Source organism: Vombatus ursinus, unplaced genomic scaffold (genome assembly GCF_900497805.2).
Source record: "Vombatus ursinus unplaced genomic scaffold, bare-nosed wombat genome assembly UNPS02004704.1, whole genome shotgun sequence".
Classification (NCBI taxonomy): domain Eukaryota; kingdom Metazoa; phylum Chordata; class Mammalia; order Diprotodontia; family Vombatidae; genus Vombatus; species Vombatus ursinus.
The window spans coordinates 300,023-316,628 of record NW_020944482.1 but is presented as its reverse complement, the minus strand read 5'-3'; the positions used below and the strand labels follow the sequence as shown (position 1 = coordinate 316,628).

The following is a 16,606-nucleotide window of genomic DNA, read 5'->3' as shown; positions in this document are numbered from 1 at the left end:
ACAAACAAATTAAAAAAAAAAAAGAACCTCACCATAAAGAGCTACTATAATGATAAGGAAACTAAGACAAACACAGAAGAAGAGAACGACTTTTAAAATATCTACAAACAAACTGTCAAATAAAAATGCAAGTTGGACACAAGTACAACAAGAATTCCTAGGAGACTTAAAGTAAGAATTAAGAAAAGTAGCTAAAATATGATCTTAAACAAATGAAATCAGTGGAAGATAGGAAAGGAAAATTAACTGCATGGAGGAAACAGAAAAGGTACAAATTCTTACAGAAGAAAATTACTCTGTAAAAATTAGAATTGGCCCAATAGAAGCTAATGAGTTTATGAGACAAAAACAAATAATATAACAAAGTCAAAGTTTGAAAAAAATAGGAGAAAATTTGAAATATTTCAAATATTTCATGACTTAGAAAACAGATCAAGGAAAGATAATGTTAGAATCATTGTACTTCCTGAAAGTCATGAATCAAAAAAAGAAACTAGGTGTATTTCAATATCATAAAAGAAAACTGCCCAACTACTCTTAGAATTAAAGACCAAAGTAGAAATGAAAAGAATCCACAGCTCCCAGCAACACTATAGCCAAAATCCAGAGCTCTCAGGTCGAGAAAAAATAGTGCAAGCAGTCAGAAAGAATGAATTCAAGCATGAAGAAGCCAGTCAGGATCACATAAAATTTAGTGGCCACCACTATAAAGAATTGGAGAAGTTGGAATATGATATTCCCAGAAGGCAAAGGATCTAGGATTATAACCAAAAATAACTTACCACAACACTACAGGAGGAAAAAACGGATTTTTAATTAAATAGAGAATGCCTAAACATTCCTAATGAAAAGACCAAAGCTAAATAGAAAATTTGACAAATAAACAGAAGTTGAAAGAATCATAAAAAGGTAAACATAACTGAGAAATCATAGAATAAACAAGGCTAAACTGATTACATTTTTTAAATTTTTTTTTTTTTTTGGCTAAGCAATGGTGTTAAGTGACTTGCCCAGGGTCACACAGCTAGTAAGTGTTATGTTTCTGAGGCCAGATTTGAACTTAGGTCCTCCTGAATCCCGGGCTGGTGCTCTATCCACTGTGCCACCTAGCTGTCCCAACTGATTACAATTTTATGAGGAAAAGATACAAATTACCCCCTTGGAACTTTACCATTACCAGGAATCTTAGAGAGAATCTAATTAGAAAGAGGCCCTGGGTATGATTCTATTTTTGGATGCTATCAAAAAGAAGAATAGAAATATGTAATAGAATGCACTGGGAGAGAGGGGGAAGGAGCAGAATGGGGAAAATTATCTCACGAATGGGTTGCACAAGGAAAAGTTTATAAAATGGAGGGGGACATATGGGAGAGCAGGTAACATTTAAACCTTAATGCTCATTTGAATTGGTTAAAAAAGGAAAGAATACACGTACACAATCTGGCATAGAAATAAATCTCGCCCAAAAGGGAAAAAGGAGGGGAATTAGGGAAAGGTGAAAAAAAGGAATAAAAGGGAGGGCAGATTAAGGGAAACAGTAGTCAGAAGCAAAATAGATCCTTAAAAGTGTGAATGAGAAAAAAAGAGAAAGAAAAGAATATGAAAATAAGATGGAAAGAAACAGACAGCAATCATAACTGTGAATGTAAATGGGATGAGTTTACCCATAAAGTGGTTAAGAGGATAGGAAAATGGATTACAAATCAGAATCCAATAATATGTTGTTTACAGGAAACACAAAGTGTTAAAATAAAGTACTAGAGCAGGAACTACAATGCTTCAGCTGAAATAAAAAAGGAAAGAGTAGCAATCATGACCTTAGAGAAAAAACAAAAGTAAAAACAGATTTAATTTTAAAAGATAAACACCGATACCACATTTTTCTAAAAGATACCATAGATAATGAATATGAATATTAAACATATCTAGACCAAAATGTATAGTATTTAAATTCTTAAAGGAAAAGTTAAATTAGATACAGGAGGAAATAATAAAGTATAATAGTAGGGGAAAAGCTGTAGAGGCTGTGGGAACATAGGTAATTTAATGCACTGATGGTCAGAGCTGTGAAGTGGTCCAACCATTCTGGAAAGCAATTTGAAACTACACTTAAAAAGTTGTGAACACAATTTAACCCAGTGATACAGTTATTACTAGGTTGATACTCCAAAGAGATCAAAGAAGGAAGAAAAGGACTTACAGGTATAAAAATATTTACAGAAGCTCTTTTTGTGGTAGCAAAGAAGTGAAAACTAAGGAGGTACCCATCAGTTGAGGAATGGCTGAATAAGTTATAGTATATGAACATGATGGAATACTATTATGTGGAAAGAAACGATGAAAGGGATGGTTTCAGAGAAACCCAGACTTATATGAACTAATACAAAATAAAGGGAGCAAAAAATTTATACAATAGCAACAATATTGTAAAGGCAATCAATTCTGAATAACTAAGGCAATGACCGATCATAATTCCAAAGGATTCATGATGAAACATGCTATTCAATTCTAGATAGAAAACTGATGGACTTAGTACAGGTTGAAGCACACTTTCTTTTCTTTCTTTCTTGATATAACTAATGCAGGAATTTGCTTTGCATGACTCTGTGTGTGTATGTGTGTGTATGTGTGTGTGTGTGTGTATACACAGCCACAAAAGGGGGTAATTTACTTCATTATTTAGTCTTTACTTGGTCATTGTATTTATTTATCATTTATGTTGTTGTTAAAGTATTGACAAATCTAATATTCTGCTCTTTTGTTAATTTTTCTTAGAAATGATTTTTTTCATGAAATCAGTCTTTTCTATTATTAGAAACAGCATTTAAAAAATTTAAATAGATATAGTATTGATCAAATAAAATAATTAGTAAGTAGAACAGATTAGATACACAACATAGAGAAGAAAACAAACACAATAGTAGTACAGTGTTGGATAAACCCAAAGTCCCCAATTATTAGGGTAAGTACTCACTATATGAGAAAATCTGGTGGAAACTAATGGACAGAAATTATGTTTAAATCAATACTTCACACTACACACCCAAAATGAGCTCCAAATGGATTCATGACCTAGATATAAAAGGTCACATCATAAAAAAATTTAGAGGAGCAAGGAAAAAATTAGCTTTCAGATAGATCTAAGGATGGGGAAGTTTATGACCAAAAACAATACAGAAGGTAGGAATAATTTTATATTGTTTTTAATATCCAGAGACAAGAAATGGAATGTCTTGTTCATGGAACAGCTAGCAGGCCAGTGTCATTGGATTGAAGAGTACATGTCAGGGAGTAAGGTCTAAGAAGATTGGAAGAGTAGGAGGGGACAAGGTCAGGAACGGATTTGAATGCCAGAGTTTGTATTTGATCCTGGAGGCAATAAGAAGCCATTGGGGTTTACTGAGTGGAGGAGGTGTGACATGATCAGACCTACACTTGAGGAAATTCATTTTAGCAGCTGAATGGAGGATGGATTATAGTAGGGAGAGATGAAGCAGGGAGAGTCATCAGTAGGCTCTTACAATAATCCAAGAATGTGGTGATGAGGTCCTGTACAAGAGTGCTGATGGTGTTAGAGGAGAGAAGGGAGTGGATTTGAGAGATGTTTCAAAGGTGAAATTGATAGGCCTTGGCAAAAGATTGGATATAAGGAGTGAGAGACAGTGAGGAATCCAAGATGACTCCCCTACTCCAATCCAACCTAAGTGATTTTTCTAAAGTACTGGTCCAACCATGTCACCTCCCTCCTCAATAAACTCCAGTAGCTCCCTATAGGCTTCAGGATGAAATATAAAATTCTGTCTGGAGTTTAAAATCCTTTATAACCTAGCCCTTTGCTGCCTTTCCAGTTTTCTTACACCTTACTCTTCACCACATACTCACTGGCCTGGCTGTTCCAGTAACAAGACTTTTGTTCTGGGCAGGGCATATTTAATGGCTGTCCCCCACACCTGGAATACTCTCCCTCCTCATCTCTGCCTACTGGCCCCCCTGGTTTCCTTTAATTTCAACTAAAATCTCACATTCTACAGGAAGCCTTTCCCAATCACTCTTTTTTTTTTTTTTTTTGGTTAGGCAATTGGGGTTAAGTGACTTGCCCAGGGTCCACAGCTAGTAAGTGTCAAGTGTTTGGTCTGAGGCTGGACTTGAACTCAGGTCTTCTTGACCTCAGGGCCAGTGCTCTATTCACTTCCCCACCTAGCTGCCCCCACAATCACTCTTAATTCTAGTACTTTCCCTCTGTTGTTTCCTATTTATCCAGTACATACAGCTTATCTGTATTAATTTGCATATTGTCTCCCCCATTAGACTGTTAGTTCCCTGAGAAAAGGGACTGTCTTTTCCCTCTTTTTGTATCCTAAGCACTTAGCACAGTGCCTGGCACATAGTAGGTGCTTAATAAATGTTCAATGACTAATTGATTTAAAGTCCTTCAACATATATCTAGGGAGCTCAAATTTCCAGGAGCCAAGATGGTGAAGTAAGCCATAAAGCACAGCAACTCTCCCATACTCACCTCTAAATAATATAAAATAGAGCCCCAAAATAAATCCTGGAACAGCAGAACCAACAAAAAGATGGAGTGAAACAATCTTTTAGCCCAAGAAATTTGGAGGATTGGCAAGAAAGGTGAAAGGGGAGCACAGCCCAGGACAGGAAGCATCACAGAAAGCCAACAGCAAGTCACACCTCAGCAAACCAGTGGGAGATCCTAAGTCCCAGTGTGGTAGAGCAGGAAAACGCCAACACCAGGAACCCCCACATGCCTTAGCATAGGCAAGAGAACAGGCAAACTCCAGCTCTGAGAACCACCACATGCTTCAGTGAAGCCCCAGGACAAACAGGAAGCCTCCAGCGGCCACATCTCCACATGCTTCAGCACAGCCCACCAAACAGGTAGATGCCAACTGTTAAGGTGCCTAAGCAAATAGGCAACTGCCTGCCAGCACCAGCCCCACTAGTTTCAGCATAACCCCAGGCAAATAGGCAGCCTCCAGAGGCCTGACCACAACATGCTCTGGCGGAGCCACTGGGAAACTCAGAAATACCCCACTGGGCTTCAGTAAACACCAAAAATCGCCACGAGGACCCCAGTTCAGCACCAGGTAAGCTGCCAGACCCCTACAGCCTCCAGCAGCACCAGCCAACCCCCACCCCACACCCGAAGCACAGCAGCAGACATGAGGGTCCCTGTGGGCCTGAGGGCAACATCAGTGCAGTACCAGGTAAACATCCAGGTCCTGCAGCCACCAGCACAAGAAGCCAAAGACAGTGCTCCTTCCACCATAGCAGCAGAGATCAGATTTAAAAGAAAAGAAAAAGGTTTAAAAAAAAAAAGATGAACAGAAAACAACAAAAAAAGAATCTGACCACAGAAAGTTATTATGGTGATAGGGAAGACCAAGACGCAAACTCAGAAGAGGAAAATGATGTCAAAACACCTATGGGCAAAACCCCAAAGAAAAATGGGAAGTGGTCTCAAGCCCAGAAAGATCTCATGGAAGAGTTCAAAAAAGAGTTTAAAAATCATATAAGAAAGATAGAAGAAAAATTCGTAAAAGAAATGAGAGTGATGCAAGGGAATAATGAAAAAAGAGTCAACAACTTAGAAAACTACTTAAAAAGTATAATTGGCCAAATGAAAAAGGAGATACAAAAATCCACCAAAGAAAACAACTCCTGAAAGAGTATAACTGGCCAAATGGAAAATAAAATACAAAAGCTAATCGAGGAAACAATATCTTAAAAGTTAGAATTGAGCAAGTGAAAGCTAATGACTCTATGAGATATCATGAATCAATCAAATAAATTGAAAAGCATGAAAAAAATGGAAGGAAATGTAAACTACCTCATGGGAAAAACAACCGATCTGCGAAATAGATATATGAGAGACGGTATCAGAATCACTGAACTACTTGAAAGCCATAATCAAAAGGAGGACCTGGACAGCATCTTTCAAGGAATTATCAAGGAAAATTGCCCCAATGTCCTAGAACCAGAGGGCAAAATAGGCATTGAAAGGATCCACTGACGACCTCAGGAAAGAAATCCCAAAATAAAAACCCCAATGAACATTACAACCAAATTTCAAAGCAATCAGGTCAAGGAAAAAATACAAGTAGCCAGAAAGAAAAAATTCAAATATCACAGAATCACAATCAGGATCACACAGGATCTGGCAGCTGCAATATTAAAGGATCAGAGGTCACGGAACATGATATTCCGGTGGGCAAAGAAAGTAAGAGTACAACCAAGAATCACTTACCCAGTAAAATTAAGCATAATATATATCTCAAGGGAAAAAATGGTCATTCAATGAAATAGGATTTAAAGCCTTCATAAGGAGAAGACCAGAACTAGATTAAAAATTTCACTTCTAATATCAAAACCCAAGTGAAGCATGAACAGGTAAAAAGGGAAAAGAAAACAGAAGGAATTCAATACAGCTAAACTGTTTACAGGAAAATGATACTTGTAACTCTTAAAAGTGTTACCACTGTGAAATATCTCATTGGAAAAACAACTGACCTGGAAAACAGATCCAGGAGAGGCAATTTAAAAATTATTGGGCTACCTGAAAGCCATGATCAAAGAGCCTAGACATCACCTTTCAAGAAATTACCAAGGAAAACTGCCCTGATATTCTAGAACCAGAGGGTAAAATAGAAATTGAAAGAATCCACCAATTACCTCCTGAAAGAGATCCCCAAAGGAAAACCCCTAGGAATATTCCAAATTCCAGAGTTCCCAGGTCAAGGAGAAAATATTGCAAGCAGCCAGAAAGAAACAATTCAAATATTGTGGAAACACAATCAGGGTAATACAAGATTTAGCAGCTTCTACATTAAGGGATCAGAGGTCCTGAAATATGATATTCTGGAAATCAAAAGACATAGGATTACAGCCAAGAATCACCTACCCAGCAAAACTGAGTATGATCCTTCAGGGGAAAAAAATGGACATTTAGTGAAACAGAGGACTTTCAAGCATTCTTGATGAAAAGACCAGAGCTGAATAGAAAATTTGACTTTCAAATACAAGACTCAAGAGAAGCATGAAGAGGTAAACAGGAAAAAGAAATCATAAGGGACTTACTAAGGTTGAACTGTTTACATTCCTGCATGGAAAAATGATATTTGTAACTCATGAGACCTTTGTCAGTTTTAGGGTAGTTGGAGGGAATATGTATAGACAGAAGGCACAGGGTGAGTTGAATATGAAGGGATGATATCTAAAAAATAAAATTAAATTAAAGGGTGAGAGAGGATTGTACTGGGAGAAGGAGAAAGGGAGAGGTAAATTATCTCACATAAAAGAGGGAAGAAAAAGCTTTTACCATGGAGGGGAAGAGGGAGGAGGTGAGAGAGAATGAATGAATCTCATCGGATTTGGCTTAAGGAGGGAATAACATACACACTCAACTGATTATGGAAATCTATCTTACCCTATAGGAAAATAGGGGAGAAAGGGATGAGAGGGGGGGCATGATAGAAGGGAGGTCAGATTGGGGCAGGGGGCAAAGGAAAGAATAGAATAAATGGGGGGTGGGATAGAATGAAGGGAAATCTAGTTAGTTTTTCACAACATGGCTATTATGGAAGTGTTTTATATGACTACATATGTATAACCTGTATTGAGTTGCTTGTCTTCTCAATGAGGGTGAGTGGGGAGGAAGGAAGGGAGAAAATTTGGAACCTAAAGTTTTAAAAACAAATGTTAAAAATTATTTTTATCTGCAATTGGGAAATAAGATATATAGGCAATGGGGTACAGAAATTATCCTGCCTACAGGAAAATAGAAGGGGAAGGGGATAAGAGAAGTGGGGGATGATAGAAGGGAGGGCAGATCAGGGGAAGGGGTATTCAGAATGCATGCCGTTTTGGGGTGGGGGGAGGGGAGAGATGGGGAGAAAATTTGGAACTCAAAATCTTGTGGAAGTGAATGCTGAAAACTAAAAATTAATTAATTATTTTTTTTAAGTGTATCACTACCAGCACAGATGGATGAGAAAGAAGAGTGCAAAGGGCACAGAAGGAAGGGAGAGGTACAACAGGATAAATTATCTCACATGAAGAGGCAAGAAAGACCTATTACAGTGGAGGGGAAGATGGAATGGTGGGTGATGGGCGTCACTTGAACCTTACTCCCATCAGTATTTGCTCAAAGAGGGAATAATATACACAATCAGTTGAATATAGAAATCTATCTTACCTGACAGGGAAGTAGGAGGGGAAGAGATTAAGTAAAAGAGGGGACTGACATAAGGGAGGGCAGATCAGGGGAAATGGTAGACAGAAGGAAAACACTGGTGAGGTGGGAAAGGGTGAAAGGAGAGAGAGGGATGCAGCTAGGTGGCGTAGTGGATACAGCACTGGCCCTAGAGTCAGGAGGACCTGAGTTCAAATCCGGCCTCAGACACATAACACTTACTAGCTGTGCAACTCTGGGCAAGTCACTTAACCCCAAATGCCTCACCAAAAGAAAAAAAAAGAAAAAAAGAAAGGAGAGACAGGACAAACAGGAAGAAGAATAGGATAGAGGGAAATACATAGGTAGTAATCATAACTGTGAATGTGAATGGGATGAACTCACCCATAAAACAGAAGTGGAAAGCAATGAAGGTCAAAAACTAGAATTCTACATTATGTTGCTTACAAGAAACATACGTGAAGCAGCTGAAGTAAAAAAAGCAGGAGTAGCAATCCTGATCTTAGACAAAGTAAAAGTAAAAAATAGACCTAATTAAAAGAGATAAGGAAGGAAACTACATCTTGCTAAAAGAAACACAGACAATGAAGCAATCAAATTAGAATAGCAAGGAATAGTCTACCTGTCAGATCTATGGGAAGGGGGAAAATGTGTGACTAACTAGGGATAGCATTACAAAATGTAAAATAAATAATTTTGATCATATTAAATTAATTTTGTACAAATAAAATCAATATAACCAAGATTAGAAGGAAAGCAGAAAGTTGTGAAACAATCTTTATAGCAAGTGTCTCTGACAAAGGCCTCATTTCTCAAATATATAGAGAACTGAATCAAATTTGTGAGAATGCAAGTTTTTTTTCTTTTTTTTTTTTGGGGGGCAATTGGGGTTAAGTGACTTGCCCAGGGTCAAGTGTTTGGTCTGAGGCCGGATCTGAACACGGGTCCTCCTGACTTCAAGGCCTGTGCTCTATCCGCTGTGCCACCTAGCTGCCCCAATTGATAAATGATCAAAGGATATGAACAGGCAGTTTTCAGATGAAGAAATCAAAGCTATCTATAGGCATGTGAAGAAGTGCTCTAAATCACTTCTGATTAGAGAAATACAAATTAAAACAACTGAGGTGCCACCTCACACCTATCAAATTGGCTAATATGACAAAAAAGGAAAATGATAAATGTTGGAGAGGATGTGGAAAAATTGGGACACTAATGCACTATTGGTGGAGTTGTGAACTGATCCAACCTTTCTGGGAGAGCAATCTGGAACTATGCCCAAAGGACTGTAAAACTATGCATACCCTTTGATCCAGTAATACCACTTCTAGGTCTGTATCCCAAAGAGATCATTGGTCGGTTGTTGTCCTTTGTTCTCAAAGAGGACCAAAATTATATCACTATGCTAGGGTCAAGTTACAATGTGTCTGAATGTGGCTGATGAGACCAATATGAGCTCAGAATGTTCTACTACAGGTTGGGCACAAATAGTCCATGAACAAATGTTCACATTTGGGGTAGATTCTCTGAATTTGTGCATCTCGCATTTCTTTTGAGCTGCTTCAATTTTGCTTTGCTCACAAAACACAGCACCTTCTCTGAAGAGAGCATCCCACGCTGAGCCAGTGTTCCCCATGACACACAATCAATTCCAAAGTTCTTAAAAGAGAACTTAAGACTACCCCTGTATTGCTTCTTCTGACCACCATGTGAATGCTTGCCCTATGTGAGTTCTCCATAAAATAGTCTTTTTGGCAAGCATATATTTGGCATTCAAACAACATAGCCAGCACATCAAAGTTACACCCTCTGAAACAGAATTTGAATGCTTGGCAGTTTAGTTCAAGAAAGGACCTCAGTGTCTGGTATCTTATCCTGTCAGGGAATCTTCAGAATCTTCCTAAGACAATTCAAATGGAAGTGACTCAGCTTCCTAGCATGGTGCTGGTATACTGTTCAGGTTTCACAAGCATACAACAATGAGGTCAGCATAATGGCTCTGTAGACCTTCAATCTGGTAGTCAGTCTAATACCTCTTGTCTCCGATACTTTCCTTCGGAGCCTCCCAAACACTGAGCTAGCTCTGGCAATGTTTATGTCAACCTCATCATCTATGTACATCCCTGGAAAGTACACAACCAAGGTAAGTGAACTTATCCATAGCATTCTAAATTTTTCCATTTGCTGGGGAATGATGGTTCCACATATGGATGGTGTGGTGGTGGCTGATGGAACACCTATGTTTTCTTGGTGTTGTTAGGCTAAAATTAGCACAAACAGCAGACAGTCTATCCATACTTTATTGCATCTTAGCTTCAGAGCACTCAATGCAGCCTCTGAAGCTGAGATACAACAAAGTATGGATCCCAAAGAGATCATAAAAAGGGGGAAAGGACCTACATGTGCAAAAATATTTATAGTAGCCCTTTTCATGGTGGCAAAATATTGGAAATTGAGGGGATGCCAATCAATTGGGGAATGGCGAAACAAACTGTGGTATATGAATGTAATGGAATACTATTGTGCAATAAGAAATGATGAACAGGCAGATTTCAGAAAAATCTGAAAAGACTTGTTCAAACTGATGGCAAAGTGAAATGAGCAGAAGCAGGAAAACATTGTATATAGTATCAGCAACATTGTGTAATGATCAGCTATGAATGACTGAGCTCTTCTCAGCAATACAATGATCCAAGGCAAGTACAAAGGACTCACAATGGAAAATGCTATCCATATCCAGATAAAGAACTAATAGACTCAGAATGCAGATCAAAGCATATTTTTTTACTTACTTTATTTTTCCTCATGGTTTTATTTCCTTTTGATCTGTTTCTTCTTGCACAACTGTGATGAATATGGAAATGTTTTACATGATAGCACGTGTATAAACCATATCAAACTGCCTACCATTTTCAGAAGAGGAGAAGGGAGGGAGGGAGAAAAATCTGGAACTCAAAATCTTGTAAAAATAAAGCTAAAAGTTTTTCTTAATATTTAATAAAATTTTCTTAATATTTACTGTTTCATAGCACTTCTTGGGGAAAAAATAAAATACTATTTAAATTTTTTAAATGCATATTACAAAAATAAAATCTTAAAGATACATATATATGTATGTTTGGCCTACATCTCAAGAGGGAGCCTCTGACATGAGAGTTACATACATATTGCCTTCCTTATAATTTGACTGTTTTCCTCTATCTCCCCAACTGAATTGTAACCTCCTGAAGGACAGTATCTTTTACTATTCCCAACCTTAGTACAGTGCCTTAAATAGGCACTCAATGATTCTAAATGTATTTTATTTTCACAAATAAGAATAAGAAAATGTTTATTATTCAAAAATATTATTCTGCTACATTCTACTAAAACAAATGTCAAAGTGACCATTAAATGTTCACACCCTTTGGCTCAGAGATCCCACTGCTACATCAATATACAAAGGAAATAAAAAATAGAAAGGAGGGCACTATATTTAGTCAAGATATTAATAGCAACCCTTTTTTAAAGCAGCTGAGCACTGGAAAAAAAGTAAGTTCCTATTATTTAGGGAATAGTTTAAAAAACTGCAGTAGTATATGAATACCACAGGAATATTATTATACTTTAAAATGAACAGAATTCAGAGAAACATGGGAAGAATTGAATAAATTGATACAGCACAAAAAAAAAGCAGAAACAGGAAAAAATATACACAATGATTAAAAGAATGTTAATAAAAACAACAAAAAAATAAAACCAAAAGCTGGGTAATTATAATAACATATCCTGGCCCAGAGAAGAAATGAGAAAATACTTCTTCCTTTTCTTAGAGAGATGGGAGACTACAGGTGTGGAATGTTTTATGTGCTATTACATGCATTTTAGCCATTATTTTTTCTTTGTAAAAGGGTAAACTCCATTCAGAAATGACAGATGTAAAAACTTAAAAGGCATCAATAAAACTTTGCGATAAAAAAAATTAAGCATTTTACATATAGCACAGATAATAATTTGGATTAGAAGCCTATGATGTGGTGGAAAGAAAACTGTATCCTAATACAATCCTATATAATATATAACTATGATCCTAATTCAGAAAAATTAGTTTCTAGTTTTAGCTCTACTACTAAATAGGCATCTGACTTTGCCCATGACATTTCAGCTCTCTGAAACTCAGTCTCATTATCTGCAAAATAAGGGTGTTGAATTGTACAATATTGTAATATAATATAATATAATATAATTATATAATAACCTCTATGGTCCACTCTAGCTCTATGACTGTGAAATAAGTTTCTTGAAAACAGAATCAAGATCCCTGGTCTGTGCCCTTCCCCTCATATTCTCTCTTTTTTTTCCTTTTTTTATGAGGTAATGGGGTGAAGTGACTTGCCCAGGGTCACATAGCTAGTAAATATCAAGTATCTGAGGCCACATTTGAACTCAGGTCTTCCTAAATCCAGGGATGGTGCTCTATCCACTGCACCATCTAGCTGTTCCTCCCTTCATATTCTCTAATGTGCTCAGTGGTCCCATGCTCTTTCCCAATCAAAATTTATCTCAGGTTTTGAACTTGAGATTGAACTGAAATTAATTTATACTAAATGATTGGAAATACCTTACAAAGTGTAGGTGGGTAGGGGCTGTTACAGGGTAAGACATGTAATACCTGCTAATAGGTATCTGACTCTTAGGCTCCTCTGAAAGGCAGGTGGAATCTTGGAGCCCTGCTTATAGGCTGCTGCTGCCATAGCTAACTTTCCTCTCTCCACTGGTTTTAGCAAACTCATTTTCTGCAGGAAGGACAGTGAGCCTAGCACCCATCCCCAATTTTATAAGTGCTAAAATTTCAGGAAAATCAAAAGAAGATCATAAGAAAAAACTGAAGGATACTTTACCTAAAGAAATGAAACCTATAATAGTATTTCAGGCCACAGCTAACAGATGGAAAAAAGGTTTTGTTTGTTTTTGTGTTATACTGTCTTTTGATGAAGAGCAGGAGGGGTCTGAGGTCCTGGTTCTTCTGAACTATCCAAGCACCACTCTCTCCTCCTAATGAATAACTAAGAACTGATACTTTTTGTTTTACACACACAAACACGCAAAATATTTGCAATTATTATGTAATAGGGATAGTGCATGCAGAGCTGCCCCACTTAAACTTACACACTTTACTTACAGCTAACTACACATGGCTCAGCACTTCAAAGGACTTGACACTTGGATTAGAAGCTTTAAGTGATCCCTTGGAATTCCCCTTTGCATGGTGGCAGCAGGAGGGAACAGGGTGACTTGTCATTTTAAAAGGACAGAAACCTTCCGACACTCTCTTTCTGACTCTAGAATATGTGACAAGTAGTAGTTCTCCTATCATGGGTTTCCTACAAAGAGTGGGGAAGGGGTGGAACTTTTCCTCTCATGCCAGACATGTGGCATCTGCCACACACAAGGCGTGTACGGGCTTCGCTAGGGAAATTGTGCCTGAGCCTTGAGGCCCCCAGATGTCTTGTCCACTTTGTGTTTCCTGACTGTAGAAGACTGAATAGTGATCCTGAAATTTATATGTCCAATTTTGAAGTCAATTTTGTGTGTTCAAGAAGTTAGACATTCTAAGTTCCTGAGTAGACTGACAGCAGAGAGAGTTTCTGTATTGGAGAGGATATCACTGACAGGAAAAGAAGCTCAGTCCCAGACTTGTATTGCCAAAAAACCAAATTCTCTAGAGGGAATTTGTTAGACAATGCAGAACAAGGTGATATTCAAAATGTCTACTTGACAGTCCCACAAAGTACATCAAGTTTTAGTGTTGGCCTTGAAGAAGAATATAAACAGTTATATTATTACTTTATCCTAGTATCGTCTTTGTATTAAGTATTTCTTTTGTGCATATGAAATAAATAGCTGCCCCATTATCCTAGTATCATCTTTGTATTAAGTATTTCTTTTGTGCATATGAAATAAATAGCTGCCCCATTTCTGAGTCATACTGTATATGGTATACCTTTCAACGCCCATTTTACAGACAGCCTAGGCATGAACCAAAATCTAAGCTTCAAGATATTTTTCCCTGGGGCACCATGGTAACACCACAATGAGCCCAAAAGTTTGAGAAGACTGATCCTTATTTTAGGTGGTCATGCTCCCTCAAGCCTGAAGCTGGTCTCCATAGGCAAGGGTCCAGAGCAGAGGGGACTCTTAAGAGAGAGTGCACAGAACCCCAACTCCTTGGATCCAGGAACATTTTATAGTCATTATGATTGTTATATTCCATTTAAGCAGGCCTCTCAGATCCCCATCCCCTCACTTTGAAAAGTCTTTCAATTTACTTCACCTCTCTGTGTATTGATATCCTTATCTAAAAAATGAGGGGCTAGACTATATGACAGGACGCCTCTTCCAGCACTAAATTTGTGATCCTATGAAAGTGATTTGCCCAAGGTTATACAGTTCATAAGTGGTTGAGCTAGGTCTTCCAAGTACTACATTCTTTCCACATTATGTTATACTAGACATATAACCTACCAACAAGTGAAAAACTAGCAGGGGAAATGAAATGACATTGCCATCTAGTAGATGATCAAGTGGAAACTAAGCTGGAGAATATAAAACTTTCACTGTGGTACAAAATTCTTTCTTAACCAAAAGTATTCAATGAGGCATTTTCTTCTTTTAGGGACTTACCTTACCACTCTCATCAAATTTTCCAACTTTGGAAAACCATTCTTGGGAGCAGAACCAGGTAGGCATGATCACTGTTGGTCCATAGGAAGTAAACACCTATATTAAGAGAATGAAGGAGTTTCATTATAGAAATATAGAAATATATGTATATGTGTGTATATATATATATATACACATACATATATATATTCATATAGAGACTATCAGTCAATCAACAAGCATTTGTTTTGTACCTACTATGTGCCAGGCACTGAGGACAAGAAGACAAAAATGAAATCGTATTTGCTCTCAAGAAGGTTACATTCAAATAGGCAGTATGATTAGCACCCATTTCTCTTATGACCATTTCAGAAAAGAATAAGTGAATTTCAACTGCTCTTTAAGAACATTAGAACTACAAAGGATTTTAGAGTTATTCCAATCCCTTTAATTTTACTTATATAAACTACATAGCATTTTGTAAATGTGAACATGAGAAAATTGAGGTCCAGAAAGATGTGGAGTCATTTGCTCAGAGGCACAGAAAAAGTTAATGGCAGGGTAGGAACTAAAGACTACATCACTAGCACCTTTTCAAATGATAATAATAATTCCAGTTTTAAGAAGCATATAAGAAACATATAGGGACTAGACCTGTTATAGGTATAAAGAACTCCTAGGTAAGGGAACTTTATCAATGGAGGGTGGCATCTTCTCTTTTACTTACAGTCTTAGCTGCCTAGAGCATTGAGAGATTAAGCTTACTCAGGGTCACACAGCTAGTATGTGTCCAAGGCTGAACTTAAAGTTTTCCTCGTTTTAGGATCAGCTCTCTATACACTACACCATACTGCACTCTAGTACAAGCAGAGTTCAGGCTGCATGAAATCTCTTTTAAATGATGGGTGCAAAAAAAAAAAAAAAAACCAAAAAAGAATCAATAAACCTTTTTTTAAATTACAGAAAGAAAATTCATAATCCTTACATTCAGAGTTCCTTACATTCAGTATCAAAAACTAGCTTAAAAAAAAAAACTTTAAAAGGAAGCAAATGTTGTGGCAAGCAATGTGAACATAGCCACTCATTTTCTATCTTTCAAATCATAACCACTTCTACAAGGAATAAATACCAATACAGCCAGAAATTATACATAATGTTTTCTGCCTTAAACATCTCAACCCAAATCAAGTAGTAAGAATTTCCAGATACACAATTATTATGAAGTAAATAAAATATTCATCCAAAAAAGGTTTATAGTATACTTAGCAGTATCACAGGGTAAGCAGCAGGAGCTCTCAAGAAAATCTTTTGCAAACCTTGAAAAGATCCTTTCAGAAAAATAACTTCAGTGTTTTGGATATCTTGAAGTATCAATTTCCTTCTTATTTGAATCTGGGGGAACCACAGAATGATGGTGGTTGGTCCAATATCACTGTACATTCTCCATGATATCTTTTATCAACTGTTGTCACTTGATTCTATTTTTCCTCCCTTCACCTGTATCAGTTAACAAATACTCACCGAGGTCCCAAAACTTAGAAATGCATCTGATGGGTCACCCAGTCCTACTCAATGTTACTCAAATTTGGCCCTTGTTTTGCCATCACCCTAGTCCTATCACTTCATATCTGGATTATTAAAATTCTAATAAAACATGAGAGGAAGAATGGCAGAGTAGATAGAAAAACAGCCTTTGAAGCAGAAGATCTTGGTTAAGTACAATCTATAACCTTGGGCAAGTCACTTAACCTCTCAGTG

The 16,606-nt window shown here is 37.3% G+C and overlaps 1 protein-coding gene across 2 annotated transcripts in view; it reads right to left on the bottom strand.

Moving 5' to 3' along the window:
• Positions 1–16,606, bottom strand: part of B3GNTL1 (UDP-GlcNAc:betaGal beta-1,3-N-acetylglucosaminyltransferase like 1) — a 101,120-nt gene that overhangs the window by 42,636 nt on the left and 41,878 nt on the right. For both annotated transcript variants that reach the window (XM_027840338.1, XM_027840344.1), the window contains one exon: positions 14,870–14,965. In XM_027840338.1, the coding sequence (XP_027696139.1) occupies positions 14,870–14,965 (96 nt within the window). The remainder of the gene's footprint in view (positions 1–14,869; positions 14,966–16,606) is intronic.